At 34.8% G+C, this 23,706-nt stretch overlaps 1 protein-coding gene across 1 annotated transcript in view; it reads right to left on the bottom strand.

Moving 5' to 3' along the window:
- The window catches only part of LOC123314378 (potassium channel subfamily K member 1), a 226,301-nt gene extending 204,286 nt beyond the window's left edge, over positions 1-22,015 (bottom strand). Inside the window, exon 1 of the mRNA XM_044899647.1 lies at positions 21,310-22,015. Within this exon, the coding sequence (XP_044755582.1) occupies positions 21,310-21,748 (439 nt within the window). The 5' untranslated portion in view covers positions 21,749-22,015. The remainder of the gene's footprint in view (positions 1-21,309) is intronic.
- Between the last annotated feature and the right edge of the window lie 1,691 nt (positions 22,016-23,706).

Below are 23,706 nucleotides of genomic sequence, written 5' to 3' on the forward strand. Positions count from 1 at the left end.
ATTGAGAAGTATACCAGGTGCAAATGAGGTTTTAGAAGGTAAACTAAGTAAGCCTCTTCCCTTATCTGGATCAGAAGATGAGAAGAAGTATGAAAAAGACGTATTATTTTATACTCAAGCGGATAGCAATGCCTTGTTATTGCTCACTATCTGTGTCGAGCACTGAAAAAAGTGCTTCGAGCACTAAGCACTGAGCACTGACAAAAAGTGCTCCCGAGTCTCGAGCACTAAGCACCGATTTTTCACAAAAGGCTCGCGATTACTAAGCACTTTGTGGAAGTAATTCGATTATGCGAGCACTAAGCACAATTCTGGAAAAATATTGAAAATAAGATTTTTCGTTATAAAATCTGCTTCTATTTCTTCGAAACGATAAGTTTTTTGTTCCACTGTACATCAGTTTCACGATTTCATAAGTAATATAAAATAATATATGAAATAATTGTTTCATGAATGGAAATATGAATTCTACGAGGGCCACATAATATTTCGAAAATATTTTCCGTTAAAAACTTCACCAGAAGATTATTTTTAATTTAAATCGAGCTGGCTAATGATGGCAAAATCAGAGAAAACAGTAGAAAATTTAACAAGTCAACTGTGTGCTATCAAGAAAGCTTTTTTAAATGAAAATGAAAATAATCGTGAAGTTGCCAATCAGTCCAGGGGAATTGTTCAAAGTCAAAGCAGAAAAAGGGCTACAAGTGCAATTATTGTCATTCGACTGGACACCGGGTAAGACAGTGTTTCAAGTGGGAAGCAGATAGACGACGACCTAAACCAAAAAAACAGACACTAGCGGTGTAAACAAACAAAATTATCGAACATTATTGATTCAAACGTCGACAGTTTTAAATGCTACGATCATAGATTAAGAAAATCTATGGCTACGATTGATTATGACCACTGGTACGTTGACAATGGTGCAAATATATATATATATATATATGAAACTTTTGAGTAATTCGATGAAGATCATTCATTGACTACTGCAAATGGTGTTGTTACAAAAGCTCTAGGAAGGGGAATTATTTTGGTAAAAGCTTGTGTGAATGGAAAAACTAATAAATACAGAATGGAAAATGTGTGGTATGTTCCTTCGATTACGAAGAATCTATTCTCAGTATAAGCAGCACAAGACAGAAATCCACAAGGAGAATTTGTTTCCACAGCAGAAATTTGTCATTTCAAGATTGAAAATGAGATCATTCTAATTGGAACAATAACCAAACATGGTGGGTTATACATGTTGAATATGGAAAATGTTTTAGCAGAACAAAAACCTAATGTAATGAGCATACAAACCAACAATATTCTGCAACTTTATCATGAGAGATTTGGTCATCAGAATAAGAGGCATATACGGAAAATTCTAAAGAGATTTTGAAATTGATGTTCCGTTAGACAGCGGGTTATGTGAAGGATGCATGCATCTATGGTAAAGCACACATTCAAAAGTTTGGCAGAAGGGAAAGAGCCAAAACACCAGGTGAGCTACTCCATTCAGATATTTGTGGGCCTTTTCAAAATTCCGAAAGAGGTTACAAATATTTTTGTCTATTCAAAGATGATTTTACGAAGTTTCCATTCTTCATGCGAGAAAAAGGTGAAGTAAAAAGGCACTTAAAAACATTTTTAGCAGAAGTGAAACTAGCTGGGCATGTCGTTAAAGAATTTTTATCAGACATGGAGGAGAATTTGATAATAGAGAAATTGAAAATATTTTGAATCAGCATGGAATTCGTCGAAGATTGATCATGCCCTACATTTCTCAGCAAAATGGCTGTGCAGACAGAGATAATAGAACCATAGTTGAGACAGCAAGAGCACTTTTACATGCTAGAGATGGTCTACCTCAAAGCCTATGTGCGGAAATGATCAATACATCAGCTTATGTATTGAATAGAATAGGAGTTTCAGGTGAAAACGACAAGTCGCCCTATGAAATTTGGAATGGAAAGAAATCATGTTTGACAAATCTTCGTGTAATTGGAAGCACATGTTATTCACATATTCCTAAATCACAAAGAAAGAAAGTTAGATAAAACATCTCTGAACGGGATTTAAGTGGGATGATGGTTACAGAATTTGGTGTCCAGATATAAAGAAGTTGATAAGATCCAGAGATGTTATTTGAAGAAAAATCATTCTAAAATCCAGAAACATCGCAATTATCACTTTCAAAGTTTGAGAAGAAAAATTCTGAAGAAATCGAGAAAGATGAAAAGAGAATTTCAGAAATCAAGAACGAAATAATAGATTAGAAAACGAAGTTTAAGATGATAATGAAGGGAAGATTGAAGCTGATGATAGCATGGATTCTGAAAGTAAAATTTCTGAAATTGCCAGTTTTGAAGATGGAAATTCAACTGAGAAAAATTTACGAGACAGGGCAAGCTTGAGAAAACCAGCTAGATTCGAAGATTTTGTAATGACAGTAGCAACCAGAATACTTGAAATTGTAGAGCCAAATACTTACAAGTAGGCTATCCAAAGTAGAGACAAAATCCAATGGTTAAATGCTATGAAAAGTGAAATGGATGCCCATAAATCAAATGACACATGGATCATGGAAGAATTACCTGCAGGAAGAAAAGCTATTCCTTCTAAGTGTGTTTATAAAATCAAAAGAAACTCAGATGGCACAATTGATAAGTATAAAGCACCCTACACCATTTCATGTTAAAAGGGAATCGATTATATATATAAAGCAAGATTGGCGATAAAAGGATTCAAACAAAAACCAGGTGAAGATTTTGACCAAACTTTCAGTCCAGTTGCGAAGATGTCTTTTATTAGAGCTGTTTTAAGCATAGCTCCTAATAAAAAATGACATTAACTCAGTTTGATGTATATGTTACGGCTAAAGCATATACTTTAGATTAGCCGGATAAACTAAGGTTTATATTCGAAGATTGGCTAAAGTTCGATAAAATATTCATCTGCGTCAGGGCATTTCATCTTTAGCCGGCTAATGTGCACATTACCCAAAACGGAACGGCTAAAAATGTATTCGATGAACACGCGGAGAGGTGATGTCTCATGAATGGTCGGATGGGAGAGGACGAACGCACACGCCCACTTTTTTGTTTGAATTTTTAAAATTGAAATATGCAAAAGAGCATCGAATATATTGGGTTTGTACAGTGTGCGCCAGAGAAACTTACTTATTTGAAAGGTCAATAAAAACAAAAGTACATAAATTATTGTTTCAAAATTTTTTTATTTGAGAATACAATATCCCAATTTTTTTTTCATACAGTCTTGAAAATGACATCGGGTAAATGGCGGCCCCCATTGCATATACACTGATGAAGTCGATTTTTGAAATTCGTATCCACTCTTTGCAGCATATCAATCGGTATGTTGGCAATGGCATCGCGAATGTTGTTCTTGAGGTGTGCTATGGTCCGTGGTCGATCGACATAAACCAGAGATTTCAAATAACCCCATAAAAAGAAATCGCATGGAGTCAAATCTGGAGAGCGTGGCGGCCATTGGAGATCGCCTCTGAGAGAGATGAGGCGGTCGGGGAAATGTTGTCGCAACAAATTCATTGAGTCTCGTGCTGTGTGTGCTGTGGCTCCATCTTGCTGAAACCACACGTTCCTAACGTTCATTTCTTCGAGTCTTGGAAGAAAAAATTCCTCGATCATGTTCCTGTAACGCCTCACTCTTTCGACATTTTCCGGAGTTCTGATGGTCCGTTGAAGTCCATTTCTGGGGAGCAACAAATGTGGGAACTTCCCCCTCCAGATGCGCCCCCTCTCGCCCCTCTACCCGCCCAACTCATCGCGCGGGAATTTTTTCAAATAAGTAAGTTTCTCTGACGCACCCTGTATTACAAAACGCCCATGGGTTTTCAATTCAACATTTAACGAGTTATTTTCATCTGTTAAGGAGATTAAAGCTCCTCAAACCGAGCCTAATTTGTGAAAAACCATAATATGACCCCACAAGAAAATGAGATATTAGACATAGAAAATTTTTTCCGTAAACAAAAGTATATTTTCCCTACCATTCAATAATTGGGTTTATGGAAAAATTACGAAATAGGAACTGTAGTTTCTAACGTTGCAATTTCTTTTCAACCAATTCTTTCGCAAAATAGAGCAACAAAAAACTATGAACATGAACATAGTTCAAAACACTTTCTCGAGCTGATTTTGTTTAAAGTTTCTTCCCGAGTCATTGAACATACGGATTCCAAAATATGGCCTGTCGCCACCCTTGGTGAATCATCCCGGGGGATACAAGTGCATTCATCGTAAAGCTTATCAGCCAAATCAAAAATTATAGAATTAACTCTATAATCCTTGAGCCAAATAGTCCGGTTAACTACAAACAAGATTGGGTACTTCTACTTATATTTTTCTAGAATTTGACCTTTGGTATCTTGAAGAAGTTCGCGGCATCATTCTTGTCTTCATTATCTCCTCCTGCTCATTCAATTCCCCTCAAATTATGAATAATAACAAGATGAAAAATAATCATTAACACTACAGTTTTCCCTCACACTCAAAATAGCATGTCTCGAATTTTGTCCTCAAGCATTTAGATTTTTAGATTCGTCAATAAGAATTCGTTGAGACACAGTTGAAACAAATATATATATATATATATATATATATATATATATATATATATATATATATATATATATATATATATATATATATATATATATATATATATATATATATATATATATATATATATATATATATATATATATATATATATATATATATATATATATATATATATATATATATATATATATATATGTATCAACTGTGTTGAGTTGGAGAATGAACATATGTTCATTCTCCAATTTCTCAACTGCTTAACAGAATGTTTTTCTTCTATTAAAATATGCGAAATTCACAAAAAAAATTGCATTGCATTAATAGTTCCATACGAGTATAAACTCGTATTACTTATTTCTTTACATTCTTTTAATTGCCGAAAATTTGCGCCCGTCCAGCCTTCTATATTTTTAGCCGATGGGATGTGGTTACACTTAAGTTTAGCCGGCTAAAGATAGAAGAAACTAGCATTTGCAAATACCCGAAGCTAAACCTGAGTTTAGCCGGCTCATCTTGAGTTTATGTTCACTTCTATCTTTAGCCGTAACATATCCACTGCATTTTTGTACGATAGGTACTTTGGAAGAAGAAATATTTATGAAGCAACCAGAAGGCTTTGAAGATGGTACAAACAGAGTTTGTCTTTTGAAGAAAAGCCTTTACGGACTAAAACAAGCGCCACGTTGTTGGAATAGGCGCATTGTTGATGTCATTTTGAAAGCGGGATTTACCAAAAGTGATGCCGAAATTCTGTTATAGGGAAGCAGTAGGGGCACTTATATATCTCATGACCGGAACTCGTCCTGCTTTAGCTTACGCAGTAGGTGTATGTTCAAGAAGTCTTGATAATCCAAGCTCGTTAGATTATATAAGGGTAAAAAGGATATTCAGATATATCAAAGGTACTATAGATTTCGAAATCACTTATACTCTATTCACATTTATTTTAGCAGTCGGTTGGCCATGAAATAATTTTCTCAAGTTTTTGTAATTAAAACGGATTAAGGTTGGCACTCATTAAATGTCGTTAATGTCATAACGCCGTTTTCACTACTAATATCAATTTTTATTACGAAAATACCGAAAGTGATTGAAAAAGGAGGTTTCAGGAAGTGCTACCTAGAATTCAGGTCCGCTCATTCAAATAGTTATACCCTGATGACCCTGATATTCTAAAATCCACAATACGTCAAACGGTAGCGAACTACGAAGGCGTAGAAGGGCCACATAATATTTTAAAAATATTTTTCCTTAAATTCAATAATAATAATAAAGGAGATGACAAAGAATTCCCTTCTATTGGGAGACCCAAAAAAGTGAGAATTGGGAATTTTATGTTTGAATGAATTAATGCGAAAAGTTTACTACAGGATTTTCGATTAATGTCATCGTAAAATAATTTCCATTTGACTTGTCCTATACGTTGTAAATGTCTTATAGGTGCCAATAAATACCTAATTATAATTATTATATCAATGTATTAAGATGAGCAGCCACAAATACGCGCCAGTTGTCCTGTTAATTGTTTATTCATGTGAAATTTTTTTCAAAGGTGAAGTTCATCTTGACTTGAAACTTCCTTTAATTCCTTTCACTTATATTGATGCAAGATGATTTTTGTTGAAGAATTTAACTTACTTGTAATTATCTGTTAATTCTTTCAGGAGATACCCATTCCCAACCACTGAATCATATGCATTTCACCTTCGGGTTAATACTTTTGAAATCTACAACTGATGTAACGTATTCAAACTTCAGCCAAAGAAGATGACGAACATTAACCCTCCTCAAGCCAGTGCATTTTATGATATTATACTGATCTCTTGTATTTTCCATGCAAATAACTGGATTTGGTATGCCTTCAATCAGTTTGTATAAACTTTAATTATGTTCGTCACATATTTTCTGAATAGATTCGACATTGTGATACGGTACGTAATAACAGAAACTTTTACGTAGAACGGGCAACATACCGTTGATTTAAAACCCAAAAATGTTTTGGCAAGCGTCATAATCCCACATTCTCGTACTATACAGAGTGAAATGTGTTAAATTTTCATGGCCAACCGAGTGTTAAAATAAAAGTGAATGGAGTATACAAATACAACTTCAAAAAAGGATTTCTTGAAGATTTTGTGATGCTGATCATGGAGGTGATTTAAGTACTGGTCGTTCGACATATGGAGTCCTTTATATGTATAGTGGGGAGCGGTATCATGGAGTAGTCAAAGACAAGGAACAGGGGCAATTTCTACTACTGAGGCAGAAATTGTGGCAGCAAGTGAATGTGCGAAAGAGTTGATTTGGTTAAAGACACTTTACAATGGAATTATACAATTGAGAGATTTGCCTGTATTGATGATTGACAATAAAGCCGCAGTTAAACTAGCCCAAAGTCCAGAATGCCTCAAACGCACAAAACACATAAGGATCAGATATTTCTTTTTCAGAGAATTGGTCTTACATGGGGAAATAGAGGTTCAGAGAATACAGATTGCTGATAAAATGACCAAAGCCCTATTCAGACCGAGATTAATTCTCTTAAGAAGTTTAATGGGCTTATGTTAAAGAAACATTGCATCAGTTAGGCAAGGTGTTGAAGTGAACTCATGATGTTCTTAAATTGATGTAATGTGGTACTGTTATTTTCAAGTATGCTGATATTAAGAATGTCAAGCTTGATTGATATTTTAATAAAAGTCTGATTCTCTTGCCACATATTTTCATTATTAAAAGATTGATTTTTCTACTGGTGCTATTGTCTGTGGTAATTGTAGTACAGATAGAATAAACTTTCAATTTATAGATTTTCAGATTAAAGCGTTGATATATTGAATGATTTCGTCTGCATCGAATTCCATCTGGAATAAAAACTCGCCGTTTAAAATGATTGCATTCGAGCATTTTGTGGAACTCTTGCTAAATCGAGAGTATTGTTACAAAGACAACCCTTACAAACAGTATCCATTCGTTGAAATAGTTGTTTTTATCGGAACAATATACTCTTCACTGCCACCTGTGGATGAGATTTTCGCTTCAAAATGGAACATCAAAATTCGATTGAAGAAAAGTTTAATTGATGTTGCCAATACTTGATGAAATTCCGTAATTGAAATTGAAACAGATTATACGAATTTCCCAAAATGGTGTCTGAACCACAATCATTTTACCTTCACCTACCTGAAGATGCTATTGCGAAATACGTGTCGAACACAGAAAACGGTAGACTCAATACACAATCAAAATACACAATCAATTTTTTTTATACAACCTATGGAGAGTAGAGAGAAGGAGAACGATCGCTGCTTTGAGACCATAGTTTTTTTGTCCCCTAAAATATGTACCAATATGGTACATAAGCGCGCTGGCCGTCACGGGAGTGCGAAAATTTGATTTAAACTATAGTATATCCAAATCCAAGAGGCCAGCGGTAAACATTGCAGCATGCAATGATCACGCGTCAAGAACGTGATAACGCAGAGGTGTATTAATAAATTGAATTCCGAGAGCGTTATATTTTAAAACTTTTTGAGTGTTCCAGTTCCGGTGAAAAATATGTATGCTTATCTACGAGTCTCAGTAATGAACAATTAATCTAAAGTTCCCACTTTAATAAATACTATGTATATAATATAAATGTGTAACAATATTTTTTTTGTAAAAGTGACTACCCCGTAGTGTCGTCAGAAGATGCAGAACTTTCCTCTAAGTTGACGATGACTGTTGTTATATCATCCATAATATTATCCAGTTTCCACTTGTCTACCTCAACTTTTTGTTTGACATGTTTCACGCACTTTCTCCATCTTTCGGAAGTAACCCGTGAGAGAGCCTCTTGAAAAAGATTTTGGACGTCAGCCATTTTAAATGTGGTGTTTTTATCTGCCACAAAATTCTTGACATCGGCCCAAATCAATTCAATAGGGTTCAGTTCGCAGTGGTAGGGCGATAATCTAAGTACAGTAATATTTTGGGCCTTTGCGGTTTCATCCACGATGTATTTTTCAAAGTTTTCTTTGTTCTGCCTGACTATCTGCAACTATTGCGCTTTTATGAGGTCAGCGGTGAAATCAATATTTTTCTCCCTCAACCATTGTTGGATATCACCCTTTCTGAATTGTGAATTAGGAATTTTTTCCATTTTCCTTGAATGGTAAGGAGCATTATCTAAAACTACTATAGAATTTTCCTCCAATTTAGGAAGTATACCCTCGACCACTTTTCGAAGGACTGACCATCCATTTCTTCATGGTAGTCACCAGTTTTTTTGGATTGGAAAGTCCAGAGTCCTCCAGTTAAAAAACCAGTGTCACTGCCAATATGACACACTATAATTCTTTGCCCTTTGCCTGGAAAAATATATTCACTTCATTTGAAAAATAATGTTGAAATTGTTTTTATCGAAATCTGATAAGGACTCCCATTTGGTGGTCCGATTTTGATTTGTTGCCGGCTGTGATAGAACACTGGAATTTATGTATTCGGAAATAATTCTCCTAACACTTCGAGCTCCAATGCCAAGTCTCTCAGCAACTCGGAGTTCTACGTCCTTTAAACAGATTCCTGCATTTTGAATAATCTCAATTTTATAAGTATTCAAAATCAATTCTTTTATCTCGGCACTGAAGTGTCGTTTCAGACGTTTTTTTGGAGGACTTAAGTCAACATGCGATTCCTCAGCAGTATTTGACATTATCTTAAATGCTTGTAACTTGAATAACTTGCTACAACTATAAACCAATTTACGAAAGAAAAAGCAATGAATGATCTCTGCAGTTCTGCACAACAATTCGCATACAATCAATGAATCAAACGTAATGCGGTTCTGCATTACTCCCACCTGCAAACATGGCGTTCCTGAAGCTTTGACCAATAAGGCCCAGTTTCACAATATATGGTTAACCCAAAGTTATGTAGTGACCAGTGGTTAAATCAAAAATTCTGTTTCACAAAGTGTGGTTTATCGTTTGACCTAAAGTAGACTTGTGGTTTACTTAACTCCGAAAATTTCATGAGTTAACTATAAGTTGCCTGGACATAGAAGTTTCGTGGCGTATGCTTTTCTGCATAGATAACATATTTTGAGTTCTGTCAGAGACAAGTCAGCATTTCAGATATCGATTGAAATTTATTTTGGGAGGATTTTGCATCTCTTCACAAACCTTTTAGGGCTTTCACTCCCAATCTCTGAAACAAAATCAATTAAAAATGAAATCAACGATTTGCTCCTGCGTGAATTCTTGCACTAATTTGTCAGGAGCAAATTAACTAGAAAAAATTGTTGCCTGACAATGAACTCAAAATAAATAACGTTGAAACTATAATTCACGCAGGAGCAAATCGTTGATTTCATTTTTTATTGATTTTGTTTCAGAGATTGGGAGTGAAAGCCCTAAAAGGTTTGTGAAAAGTCAGCATTTCTTCGAGATTACTGGTTAGGAAGCGTTTCACATGTATTGGGTGTTTATTAGTTATTATTTACGATTATCGTGGACGATTATGATGTGAATACTTATAATAGTGATGAGGAAACAGTGAGGCCCAGAAGATTTGGAGCTAGGAGAATTATTTTGAGTAATATGTCGACCGGGATTTCTTCTGTAGATTCAGAAACACAGTGGAAAGGAAAGCAGTTGGAAGCGAAGAATCTCGGCTCCTTCAATGAGAATATTAAAAGTATAGATGCAATGATGATGATTAAGTCCACAGTTTTTTTACATAACATATCTTGTAAGGAAAAAAGGACAAACTCCTTCATGAGGAGAAAAAGAAGCAATGAATTCATATCAAAATGTTGCTGTGCCCCCTATAGGGGATCAATTATTGTCAAATAATAGAACTAGAAGAACTAGACTGAATCTTATGAATAGTTATCATGAAAATATGTTGAATTAGAGTGGTGAAATTTGAATTTTTGAAATAGATCAAAGCATCTCAATTCAAACTCAAATAATCAATAAAAATAGGCTTTTGAAGAATTGTTGAGGAAAACACCTAGATAGATATAAATTATTTAAGGAACTTTACGTTATAAATACAAAACTCCATTTTGTTTGAATTTTTAAATAAAGTAATAATTTCTATTGGTCCAGCACAGTTGCACTGTTTTTTCTTATTTCGCACAAGAAAAAACGAACGCTTCAGCTTCACTTAAATAAAAATCCAAACGAGAAATAACCTGTAGGCAATTATGAAACTCATATCAGCACAGAACATCAAACATTCGTACGGTGCTCATACGTTTTATTCATACTCATAACAATTTCTATATTCTTAAGTTCTTGTTTCACAGAAATACGAAATGTCAATAATAAATAACCCAAAAGTAGATCTATCGTACACAAAAAACATTACCAACCCTCAGAAAAAAATTTTAACCGATAGTCAAAAAACCATCACTGATTTTTTTGTTTTGAAACGAGCATCTTTTTAAACCTTGGGTTAACTCAAAGGTAGTGATTAATAAACCACCACTGGTTACCAATGATTGTGAAACTGGGCCTAAGAGGAGTACCTTAAATAAGATCACGCGTTAGTCAGTTTGTTTACGCTGGCCTCTCGGATTTGGATAGACTATAGTTGAAGTTATCTGAGTGAACTGTTTTCCTGGAGACATATGATGGAAATATTATCATTTTCGATTTTTGATAAGAGAACAACATATGACCATGGTGAATTGTTGAAGCGTGCGCTAGTGTAAAAGTGTTTTGGCATCGGAGAGAAAAGGAGAAGAGATAAAATTTCTGAGAGCATTTTTGACAGAAAATTGGAAAAAACCTCACCTCAAGAATCGACTCCGATTCAATTTGTGTGTCAAGAGCACTTTTGCGAAGATATCAAAAAGATGATGGATTCATTATAAACGAAATCGAAATTGTCATCCCTCGTGAGAAGATGACTCTTCTGAATAAGAATATCTAACCATTCTAACCAATAAAACTACATGGTTCAGAAGTGGATATTCTTGAAGAATTTTGTTGGCATAACATAATTTATGGTATATACAGGGTCTTTCACGAGGAACCTCACCCATATTTATACGAGAAACTACTGAACGTATTTTCATGAAATTCAGCACTTATAAGTATTTCACGATGCTGATGAAATCTAAAATATTTTCAAGGCATGAGCACCTCCGGTTTTTCCGGAAATGACGTCAACTTCCGTTTTTCAAATTAGAACACCATTTTTTTATTGCAGAAATAGATTCCTTAGAAAATTTCAAGTTATTTTGATGTAACATTTTTCAGTTTTGGTTGGAAAATTCTCTCTGAGCGGGAAAATTCGAAAAAAAAATCGAAAATAGAGCTCCGCTGACACAAGAATAACTTCAAGGTTTTTGGATGGAAAATTTTCATTTTTGGGATTTTTCAAGATGTAAGATTGATGTATCCACTTTAAAAATCGAAATCGCGATTCATGATACAGGGGGGGAAAAATCGCTTTCAAAGTTAGGGATGACAAAATCGTGAAAAATCAATTTTTTCAAATTAGAACCCCATTTTTTTATGGCAGATATTGAATCTAAGTTGAAAAATAATGTGAGTGTATGCATCACACCCTTGCCCTAAAATGGATATTTTCTGAGTTATTTTTTACAACAAAATAAAAAATTTTCTGAGGAATCTATTTCTGCAATAAAAAAATGGTGTTCTAGTTTGAAAAACGGAAGTTGACGTCATTTCCGGAAAAACCGGAGGTGCTCATGCCTTGAAAATATTTTAGATTTCATCAGCATCGTGAAATACTTATAAGTGCTGAATTTCATGAAAATACGTTCAGTAGTTTCCCGTATAAATATGGGTGAGGTTCCTCGTGAAAGACCCTGTATATCGGTTCTCAGCTGAGTATTGGAAACAGAATCTATTCTATATTCTTTTTTTGTCTTGATGTGCACTACTCCTCACTGCAAATTTATATAATTTTGAAGATGACGGTAAACCAACTAACATACCTATTTTCAATAAACAATGTTAAACAAAAGTATGTTCAAATTTTTTGATCAGGGATTTCTTTTGAGTTTCATTGATTTCGTCATTTATTATAAATGAATAAAGGCCGGTACTTTCACTTGCGAATAAATAAATTTATTCGATAGATAAGTCCTATTCTTAGAATAAGTAAAAATGCATTCTTTTCACTTTCAGATAGTGTTATTCATCGAATAAATCTGTCATTGAAACTCGTTAATAAGATTTTATTTGTCATAGATCGAATGTCGGTACGTCATAATTGGTTGAATTTTTTAGATTCTGGATGTATGGTTATTCTTTGTGTGATTTTCACGACATGTTTGCTTTCTAGTTGGAATTATGACAACTTCTTCAATTCGGTGTCTTATATTACATCAATCAGTTAAAAGTAGTATGCCGTGTTTTCATAGAATTGTTATTCGTCAAATAATTTCATCTGAAAGCACCGAAATAAGTTATCCTTCAGATAGGAAATTATTTGACAGATACTTATTGACAGTGAATAAAATTTATTCGAAGGTGAAAGTACCGGGCCTAAAGCTGATAACATAGTCCCCTCTACAATTTGATTTGTATTTTATTGCATAATATAATTCAGAGAACTCATATTTAATATAGATTTGAAGAAAGGTATTTGAAAAATCGTCAGAAAAATCACGACGACACATAACCTAAAAATTTTTTGGGTGTAGCAGGGGGAAAATCTGCAAGTCAGACGAACCACCCTCTCCTGAGGGGGAACAAGTGTGGGGTTTCTCACTCTCCTGAGCTCGAGACCCACTAAAAACCCTCAACTGCTTCTTGAATATTGGTTTCGGGCATATGCCTATAAACCGTTCATCTCTTAGTCGGTTTTCTTCTCGCACACTATCGTGCTGGGATTTATGTGTTTATCCTCTATTGGATAGCACTTTATTGGATTTTTCAGTAAATTTCTGTTCTTATTTTAATCTCTTTTCAATTGATCTCTTGGTCTCCTTCGGTAAATTCGCATTCTCCTTTTGTCTTCCTCTGGGTCGTAGTCCACTAGTCTCCTGAGTTCTTGATTTGGATGGTTTTTCGCTGTTTCGAATAATTTCTCTCCTTTTCTGTTCATGAATTCCGTTATGGTTTTCCATTTTAGGTCCCTATAAATCTGTCTATTCCTGACAAACCAAGGTGCATCTATTGCACATCGTAGCAGCTTGTTTTCAGTAGCCTGAATTCTTTTGATATGGCTCTTTGCCACGAAAACCCAGGCAGCTGATCCATAATTCAGTGGAGGCCTTGCAACGGCTTTGATTATCTTCAATTTTGTCTCGTTAGACATGTGGGTTCTTCTTCCTATCAGAGGGTAGAGTCTATTCATCGCTGCTTTCGTTTTGTCGATTGCTTGTTTGATATGACTTTTCCAAGTAAGTCCTTTGTCAAGCGATATTCCTAAATATTTGGCTTCATTTTTCCAGTCGATTTCTTCGCCGTCAACTTCTAGATTCGTTGTGGGTCGCAGTCTTCTCTTCTGTAGTAATATTGAGCTTGATTTTTCACTTTATGCACCAGTCATTTGTTTCGTCAATCGTTTCTTGTAGAACTCGTTCTATTACTTCTGGATTGCGGTGTCGAGTTGCTATGCCTGTGTCGTCAGCATATAACGTTAGTATGGTTCTTGGGTTCTTGGGAATATCGTGAATGTATATGTTGTACAGAAGTGGCTTCCGGGGTGCATACCTGGGGTGATATCTTTACTATTTTCTGCTTTCTTTAGTCCGTTGAACTAGCTGAAAATACCGATCTACCGTTTAAACTTGATCTAAACATTTTAGGCTGTGTAGAATGCCGATTTCCGTGACCGTTCGACCGCCGTTGGGTCCGAAGAGGACTTGAGGCCCCTACCGTATTTTGTTCATATTTTGTTAATATTTTGCCGATTTCTGACCGATCAAGTTACAGGTTGACAGCTTCTTCCAACCTGCTGTCTGAAAAGCAGCCATTTTGAGGGTCTCCGAGAGAGAGAGAGAGAGAAAGAGAGAGACAGGGTGCACTGCAATTGGACCGGTACCTGCCACCGACAGAGTGGCAGACAGAGCCTGGATCTAGGGGGGGGGGGCAAGCGGGGCGCTTGCCCCGGGCGACAGCTTAAGGGGGCGCTTGCCCCGGGCGACAGCTTAAGGGGGCGCCAAAATCAAATAGAGTTTCTCTGAAAAAAGTAATTTCCTAGTGCTAAACTCGAAACTGTAGAATGGAAACATGATAAACCATCAATATGCCAAAAATCTTCAAAATCAATGAGGGATCAATTAACTGTATATGTTTTATTCAGTCATCTAGGAATGACCGCCACACGTGGGTGAAATAGGTTGAAAGATAGGATATGTCTACAATGTGTCGTGAGCATAGAGCCAGTAATTTCTTTGCCTGGGGAATTAACGACTCATCCCCATTTCATCTGGAACTAAGGGCCAAAATTTACTACAAAAAATCAAATTGAATATTCGTGATCTACGACCTCGAATTAATAATAAGTAAAATTACCCAGGTCGATATATGTCGCTGAAAAAATTAATTTTCGTTCGGAATAATTTCGTTCGTAAAGCGCGGGTAAAAACGATAGGTGAGCGAGGGTTGCAAACGACATTCTTGTAAAAACAAACTTTTTTATTTTTCGGAAGATTTCAACCCGAGTCATTTTTTCTACTAATTCTTGGTCGAAGATTACGAGTAAGCAATTAGATTTTTCCTAAGATGAGTACTTTGGGAAAAAAATACCTTTCAATAGAACAATGGGAAAAAAATAAGAGTGATTTTTTTCCTGAAGTACTGATTTTGGGAAAAATCTAATTGCATATTCGTAATCAACGACCTCGAATTAGTGAAAAAAATAACTCTGGTTGAAATCGCGATAACGAATATGCAATTATATGTTTCCTAAGAACCTTAGAAGGGGGTGGGGCGCCATCATGAATTTTTGCCCCGGTCAGAAAAAAATCGTAGATCCGGGCCTGCAGAGGGAGTAACTCGCCAGGCTTTCAAAATGCAACCGTATTTACCGTTTATTTTAACCGTATTTTAATTGCGTGACCGCATTTAATTGACTGTATTTCATCAATCCCCCACGCCGACCAGTTCGCCAGTTGACATCAACATTTGTTATTATCTGTACATTTCTGTATATAATTTAATTTAGGCTAAATAAAGAACTGATCATTCACTTTGTAGCCATTTATTGCCAGTGAGAGTTTGTTCTCCAATCAGTTACATCTAGGTTTCTGTTAGAAGAGGTAGGTACTCTTTTTAACGATTAAAACCCGTTGGAAAGCAGACTTGGAATACGCTACCACCCTAGTCTTCACAGATACCCTTCTCCAATGATAATTTCAAGTCTTCCCTGGCTCTCTAAGTTTTGGAGATTCTGTGACAGACGTAGGGTTCACTGATTGCCCCACTGGCGCCCAAGCAAAGGCAAGAAGCGGCCAGTGTGCGAAAAAGTCTATCACAAAGATTATGTGCAAAAAGTTAGTTCAAAACTTCTCTTAATTGATGTTTATTTTGTTGCTAGGACCCAGTAGATGAACAATGTAAGTAGCACAAACTAATTTTATTTACTGTTTGTTTCATTTATAACAATTTTGTTATGACTTCTCCCGCGGACAAGTTGGCGAACTCGTCATTTTGCTCAATAGAAAAGATCTTGATGGGAAAAAAGGGGAAAAAATGGTACAGTTCAGGATAAGAAAAAAAAAGTGAAGAAAAAGCGAAAAGAAACGTTTTCAAAGGGACTGAAAAAAGCCTATTAAATAGGACCGAAAAAGTCTGACATACACAGAGCCTCCAGTTGAAGATTGGATAATGTACGATGTATGCGAAAATGAGGCCTGCACGAACTACAAGAACATAGGTGTCTTCATATGTAAACGTCATCTTGTATTGGTTTTTTAGACTTCATTCTTGAAAATATGAGTGCTAATTGAAAATGGGGTTAAAATGATCCCTGGGATCATCTTATCGATACCACAGACATCATATTAAACAGCCGGCTCTATAGAATGATCTTTTTGTACGGTTTTTGAAAATCGAGAATATTTTAAAGAACCTTTTGTGAATATTTGAATATTTCTAGTAGGACAATAGAAAGGTGGATACTTCTGAGAGGAGTGCAGGGTAGGCAAAATTCGTTGTCTACTGAAGAGATCTCGAGAACTATAGCAGCTAGAAGAAAACGGATGACACATTCTCTTTTTTCCTGACTATTCCTAATCTGAAAACAGATCCAGCCTAACGTTCATAGATTATAAGTTATGAATGAAAATTGAGAAATTGCCATTTTCAATGAAGCTGAATAAATCGCTTGTTTGAACTCATATTCGAAATCCGTTGTTTCATTCTACAGGCACTTTTTTATGAGGAATTCGAATAAGATATTATTAAATTTTTTGATCCAGTCATTTTCGAGATAAGACAGGGATTTCTGATTCTTCAAATATAAACTATAGTTGAAAGTTCTTTCATCTTGCTGCAATTTTTTTGCTGATTACAAAAATGTATAGTATGTCGCTATTCACATGAACGTTACACGAGAAAAAAATTCAATACTTTTTCCCGCTTTTCGATTATCTGTTGAATTATAAGTAGGCTAGCTTACCATAGCAACCGTTGAATATGCAGTATCTTTTGTGAACCTGAACCTCTTTGATTGGAATCACGGATTGCAAATCTAACGCTGATTCAGAAGTAAGTATACTTCATTCAAATTTATTTTAGCAGTCGGTTGGCCATGAAATAATTTTCTCAAGTTTTTGTAACTAGAACGAAGTAAGGTTGGCACTCATGAAATGTCGTTAATGTCATAACGCCGTTGCCACAACTAATATCAATTTTTATTACGAAAATGTGATTGAAAAAAGAGACAGGGTTTCAGGAAGTGCTATTTAGAATTCAGGTCCGCTCATTCAAGTAGTTATACCCTGATATTCTAAAATCCACAATACGTCAGACGGTAGCGAACATATTCAATGTAAGAGAATTTATATAATGTTTCATCTGAATCTAAACGACTTATATTTCAGCTGGATATTTCCACAATCAGAAAGATTGTGAATGAAGAGGATGATTAAAAATTTCCTTCTATTGGGAGACCCAAAAAAGTGGTGGCATTTGAGAATTTTATGTTTGAGTGAATTAATGCGAAAATTTTACTATGGGATTTTCGATAAATGTCATCGGAGAATAAGTTCCCTAAAATGGATTTTTCTATTTTTCATTTGACTTGTCCTATACAATGTAAATGCTTTAAGGTACTAATAAATACCTATTTATTACTATTACATCAATGTATTAAGATGAATAGCCACAAATACGCGCAAGTTGCCCTGTTACTTGTTTATTCATCTGAAATTTTTTTTCAAAGGTGAAGTTCATCTTAACTTGAAACTTCCTTCAATTCCTTTTACTTATATTGATGCAAGATGATTTTTGTTGAAGAATTTAACATTCTTGTAATTATCTGTTAATTCCTTCGGGAGATACCCATTCCCAACCACTGCATCATATGCATTTCATCTTCGGGTTAATATTTTTGAAATCTACAAATGATGTGAGCCAAAGAAGATAACGAACATTAACTCTCCTCAAGCTAGTGTATATTATGATATTATACTGATCTCTTGTATTTTCCATGCAAATAACTGGATTTGGTATGCTTTCAATCAGATTGTATAAACTTCAATTATGTTCGTCACATATTTTCCGAAGAGATTCGACATTGTGATAAAATACGTAATAACAGAAACTTTTACGTAGAACGGGCAACATAGCGTTGATTTAAAACCCAAAAATGTTTTGACAAGCTTCATAACCCCCCACATTTTCACACTATACAGAGTGAAATGTGTCAAATTTCCAAGGCCAACCGACTGCTAAAATAAAATTGAATGAAGTATACCTATTTTTCATCATCTTACTTCTGTAAAAATTATAATTATAGGTAACTATCGTATTTTATTCATAATACTGACTCTTTAAGTTTCTTTCATAAATAGAAAAACGATAATTGAATAAATTTTCTTCTTCAATAATCAGACGAAAGTCTTTTACTGTATTTTAAAGGATATCTTTCCCAATATCGATATACAGGGTGTTTCCTAATTGAGTGTCAATACTTATGGGGGTGATTTTTGGGCCCATCTTAAGAAAACAACTTTATATGAAAATATGTCCTAAACGTCTCACTTTTTGAGAAACAGGGTAGTAAAGTTTTCAAAAATAAATCATTTATTATCAATATCTATAATACCACTTCAAATATTTTGATGAAACTTGTCATACATGTATACTATGAATCAAGAGGCATTTTTTAATGTATCACTTTTTTCTTCATTTCCACCAGTGGCGTTCGTACGTAATTGGACCTAGCTATTTTGGAAGACATTGATGGTACGCTACAGATTTTTCCTGAACTAAAAATTATTTTTGAGATTCCCAATCATTCCTTACCAAAATTGATAACTTGACTTTTTTCAATCTGATTCACGGTTTCCGCTTAAAAAAATAGAAACCGTTTCTCTGCGTGATCATAACAATATCCTTAATACATACATGAGGACCCTAATATCAAAGGCGGCAAACTCCACCGTGTTCCTATTTGAGTAAAGCGCAAAAAACGGCTACGTCTATATTGTTTTATATTCAACTGCGTGCGTAGTTTTTAACGGAATAAAATACTACACTCCATTGACTAATGAAGTTATTATGCCTAATTTCTTTTGAGTTTCCGAAAAAATGAGAAAAAATGAATGGAGAATGCCGTGCTTGATACTGACTATTGGATTTTACCGGATTTGATACCAAAGGTTCTACAGAAATGAGTTGGGATCTGAATATCAAGTGTTTTGAAAAAGATTCACGAATAGAATAATAACAATATTGAAATAATTCCAAAAGAACATGTAATCAAAAATATTTTTATTAACATAACATATTTATTATACATATACAGAGGGTATTTCTTCGATAAATTCGCAGATTTCTCCTTCTGATACCCATTTCAAAAGGTAGGACGTTCAGGACATATGTTCATATGAATGTACAGTTAGGTACTGTTCAAACAATGTTTTGTTGCTCAGAACAATGAATAGTGAATGTGTTCGTTCAGTGGGCAACACACTAAATCTATCTTCTGCATTTAGAAACCATCCTAATATGTGACAAAAATGAAAATACATTCATTGAGAAACTGTGGTCCAGAAGATGAGTTTGTTAGTAATTTTTTTAAATATTTCCGAAATTGCTGCCAGTGGATTCGAATGGTCCAACAAAACTCTACTCATGTAGTCGTTTCTAAATACGATTATTAAGTTTGATATCTTCGTGTTATTATTTCAGTTGTTGACAGTTAACCGTTGTTTTTTAAATTATCATGAGTATAAAAAGCATAACTCGATCTTGATTTAGATCAAGATATTTTGAAGTTTATAATATGCACTCAATACGCACCAGTTTAACTAATAGAATTTGCGGTGAGCAAATTTTATAGGAGAAATTTATTTAAGATATGTTGACATCATAGAAGTGAGTTCAGGCAACAATTTTTTCTACTTAATTCAGTCCTGACCAATCAGTACAAGAATTTACGCAGGAGCAAATCGTTCATTCAAATTTTTTAATCGATTTTGTTCCAGAGATTGGGAGTGAAAACCCTAAAAAGTTTCAGGAAATCAAAATGGAGACTTAGTTATAATTCTGCCAATTGAATTCGCCGTTTCGTCGAACAATTAATTAATATCTACCTACTCAATATTACCTATATCAAAAAATTCAGGACTTAACACCTCTTACCTTTCAGGTACTGAGTACCTGTATCATTGTACTAATATCACATATATCGCGAGGTATTATTAAAGCACTTTATGATAGAGCTCATTTATTTGATTTCGTCTACACCCGAAATTAGAAATAATGAAATTGACTTCATTAAAGAATTTCTTAGGGATAAGCAATACCCGACAGATTTCATAGAGAAAACTATATTAAATTTGGAAAGAAAAATGTCTAACCAATACCATAATGATAATCAGAGACAACCAAGAAACCTTCAAGAACAATAACCAAATTTCAATAAATTTGGTTATTGTTGAATAACAATGTTGTTCAATAACAACATTCCTTATGTTAATGGCCTTTCAGAAAAAATGAGAAAAATCGGTTCCAAATTCAACATTAGAACTGTTTTCTAAACGAAAAATTATTTGAGATCTGTACTAATAGAAACTAAACCGTTGAAAGAAAAACAAAAATCACAAGATTGGGTTCACAATATTTCCTGTATTTGTAACACTAAAATTTTAATAACAGGACCGGATCGTTATAAACAAAAAATTAGAGAGTCCACGTGTTTGTTTTAATAATTTGGTCAATTTTTCGGTAGAAATAGGTCGCACTGAGAAACGAACTGACATCCGGCAATTTCAAAATTCAATGTGAATTAACGTCTCCGTGTGTTGACAAACTACACTTCTCAAGATTTTTTGAGAATTCTTCTGATGAATGAATCTGATATAAACTCCGAAACGTTACGAAGTTTCACCATAAAGTTCTATTTTTCGTTCATTGTCAGGCAACAATTTTTTCATCTGATTTGGTCCTGACAAATTTGTGCAAGAATTTACCCAGGAGCAAATCTATTATTTCAATTTTTCAATTGATTTTTTCCAGAGACTAGGAGTGAAAACCCTAAAGAATTTCAAAAAATCCTCAAGAAATGTTTTGACAATTACCTTCTACTGCGATGAAAACTAAAGCACCTCCTATTGTATAAAGCACTAGTACGATAGACAGAAAGAGGTGAGTAAACCATTTTCTACTCCATGTCCTCAATTTTGTATACAACCATAATGCAGACTTTTCCCCGACATCCAAGCCACTCTTTGTAAAATCTCTTAAATTGTTGAACATAAACACTGATTGTTTCCGACTGTAATAGCTGTTATTTTGGCTAAACTGCGTAGAAGGCACTGCAGAAAGAACACTCAGTGTTGCACTTATCGGTCCGTAAGGCGTTTGCGGGGTTGGAATCTTAAGCTTCGGTCTTGGCCTTTGAAAACCAACTTTTCTAGTCTGTCCTGTATCTCTCGATGGAACGCTAAGACTCGACTTGATCGAAGGTGTAGAAGGAGTTTTTTCATGATATGTTAGAGGTGTTGGGGGATCCGACATGACTGGTGCCTCTCAAAAAATACTGTCACTATTGCTTACTCCCTGCTAACGTTTAATGAATGAACAATACACTTAATTTTAACTATCACTTCTTCACAGCACTTGTTTGGATTGCCTTTTAATGTTATCGCGGATTTTCGAAATCAGTTACGTAAATTTTTCTAATTATTATGCCCTACTTCTTAATAACGGAGATCACTACTGCAATTCGTTATTTGGCATGTTATGTGAGTATATCACAGCATTTCGAGCGTCTGGACGCCGCTGTCAGGCGTTTCGTTTTAAAACGATGTTGCCCAACTTTATTTTGGGATGTTTGGGACGATGAATGTTCCGCGAAATGTTATTCACAGTTTTTTCATCATCTGAAAATGTTTAATTGGGCATGATAATGAGTTGCCGAGTTTCCTATGAATCGTTTTCCTTTGTCAAGAATTTCGATGAAATAGATGATGACGGATGTCCCTGCTTTGCTAAAATTGATAGACTAAAAATTCATAATGTGTCAGCGGAACTTATACGAGACAAGCTGTAAAATGATGAACACCTGGAGAAATTTTGTCAAACGTAGAAAATATTTTTTCGAACAATAATAAATGAATATATGCAACAAAATTCGCAAATTTTAAATTTCTGCGAAACATGTGTGTTTTAATTTCGGCATTCGCAGAACCGATACTGATTCTTGATGCTCATCGCTCCGAGGTTTCTCACAAATTGCACTCTTTGTGAACCAGAGTACCTACACTTCATCAATATAATTAGAACACAGTCATCATTCAACATGATGTCGATGTGTGATGACGTATCTGACGATCGCTCTACGATTTCGAACAAGTTTTGTGAAAATTCAGAGAAAGTGTGGAGAAATTTTTAACCCTTCATGCTTAATTAAAGCTGCAAATAGAAAAAATACCAATTGTCAACATGAAGCAACGGAACAGAGTGAAACTGATGGAGAAGTTACGCCAATAACTGAAAATCAGATTCTTAAAATTGAAGTTGCGTATTTGAAGTCACTTCTGGAAGAAGTAAGAAGTAAGAATTTGATTTTAATGGAGAATAATAAACTCCTGAATGAAAAGGTACTCAATTTAGAACATCGCATAAAAAGTGGTAAACAAGAAGATAAGAAACATGGGAATTCAACAAATCAAGGTAAGAAGCAGAACATTGATAGCGTTTTCGATTGGTAAAACTTATGGAGAGTAGAGAGAAGGAGAACGATCGCTGCTTTGAGACCACAGATTTTTTGTCCCCTAAAATATGTACCAATAGTAGTAGTTCATGCTTTTGCCAACAGGCGCGCTGGCCATCACGAGAGTGCGAAATTTTGTTTACACAAATCAAATTGTAGTTGGCTCGTTGGCTGAGTGAACTGTTTCCCTGGTGACAGATGATAGGAATATTATTATTGTAGATTTTTGATAAGAGAACAACATATGACCATGGTGAAATGTTGAAGCGTGCGCTAGTATAAGAGTGTTTTGGCATCGGAAAGAAAAGGAGAAGAGATAAAATTTCCGAGAGCATTTTTGAGAGAAAATTGGAAAAAACCTTATCTCAAGAATCAACTCCCAATCAATTTGTGTGTCAAGAGCACTTTTGCGATGAAGATATCAAAAAGATGATGGATTCATTATAAACGAAATCGAAATTGTCATCCCTCGTGAGAAGTTGACTCTTCTGAATAAGAATATTTAACCAATAAAACTACATGGTTCAGAAGTAAATATTCTTGAAGAATTTTGTTGGCATAACATAATATATGGTTTATATCGGTTCTCAGCTGAGTATTGGCAAAAGAATCTACTCTAATACCTAAGTGATAAATCTGAGACTACTACCTTTTGTTGTCTTGATGTGTACTACTCCTCACTGCGGATTTTGAAGATTAGTAAACCAACTAACATAGCTGCTTTCAATAAACAAAAGTAGGTACAATTTTTTTGATCAGT

This window comes from Coccinella septempunctata, chromosome 5 (assembly GCF_907165205.1).
Source record: "Coccinella septempunctata chromosome 5, icCocSept1.1, whole genome shotgun sequence".
NCBI lineage: Eukaryota > Metazoa > Arthropoda > Insecta > Coleoptera > Coccinellidae > Coccinella > Coccinella septempunctata.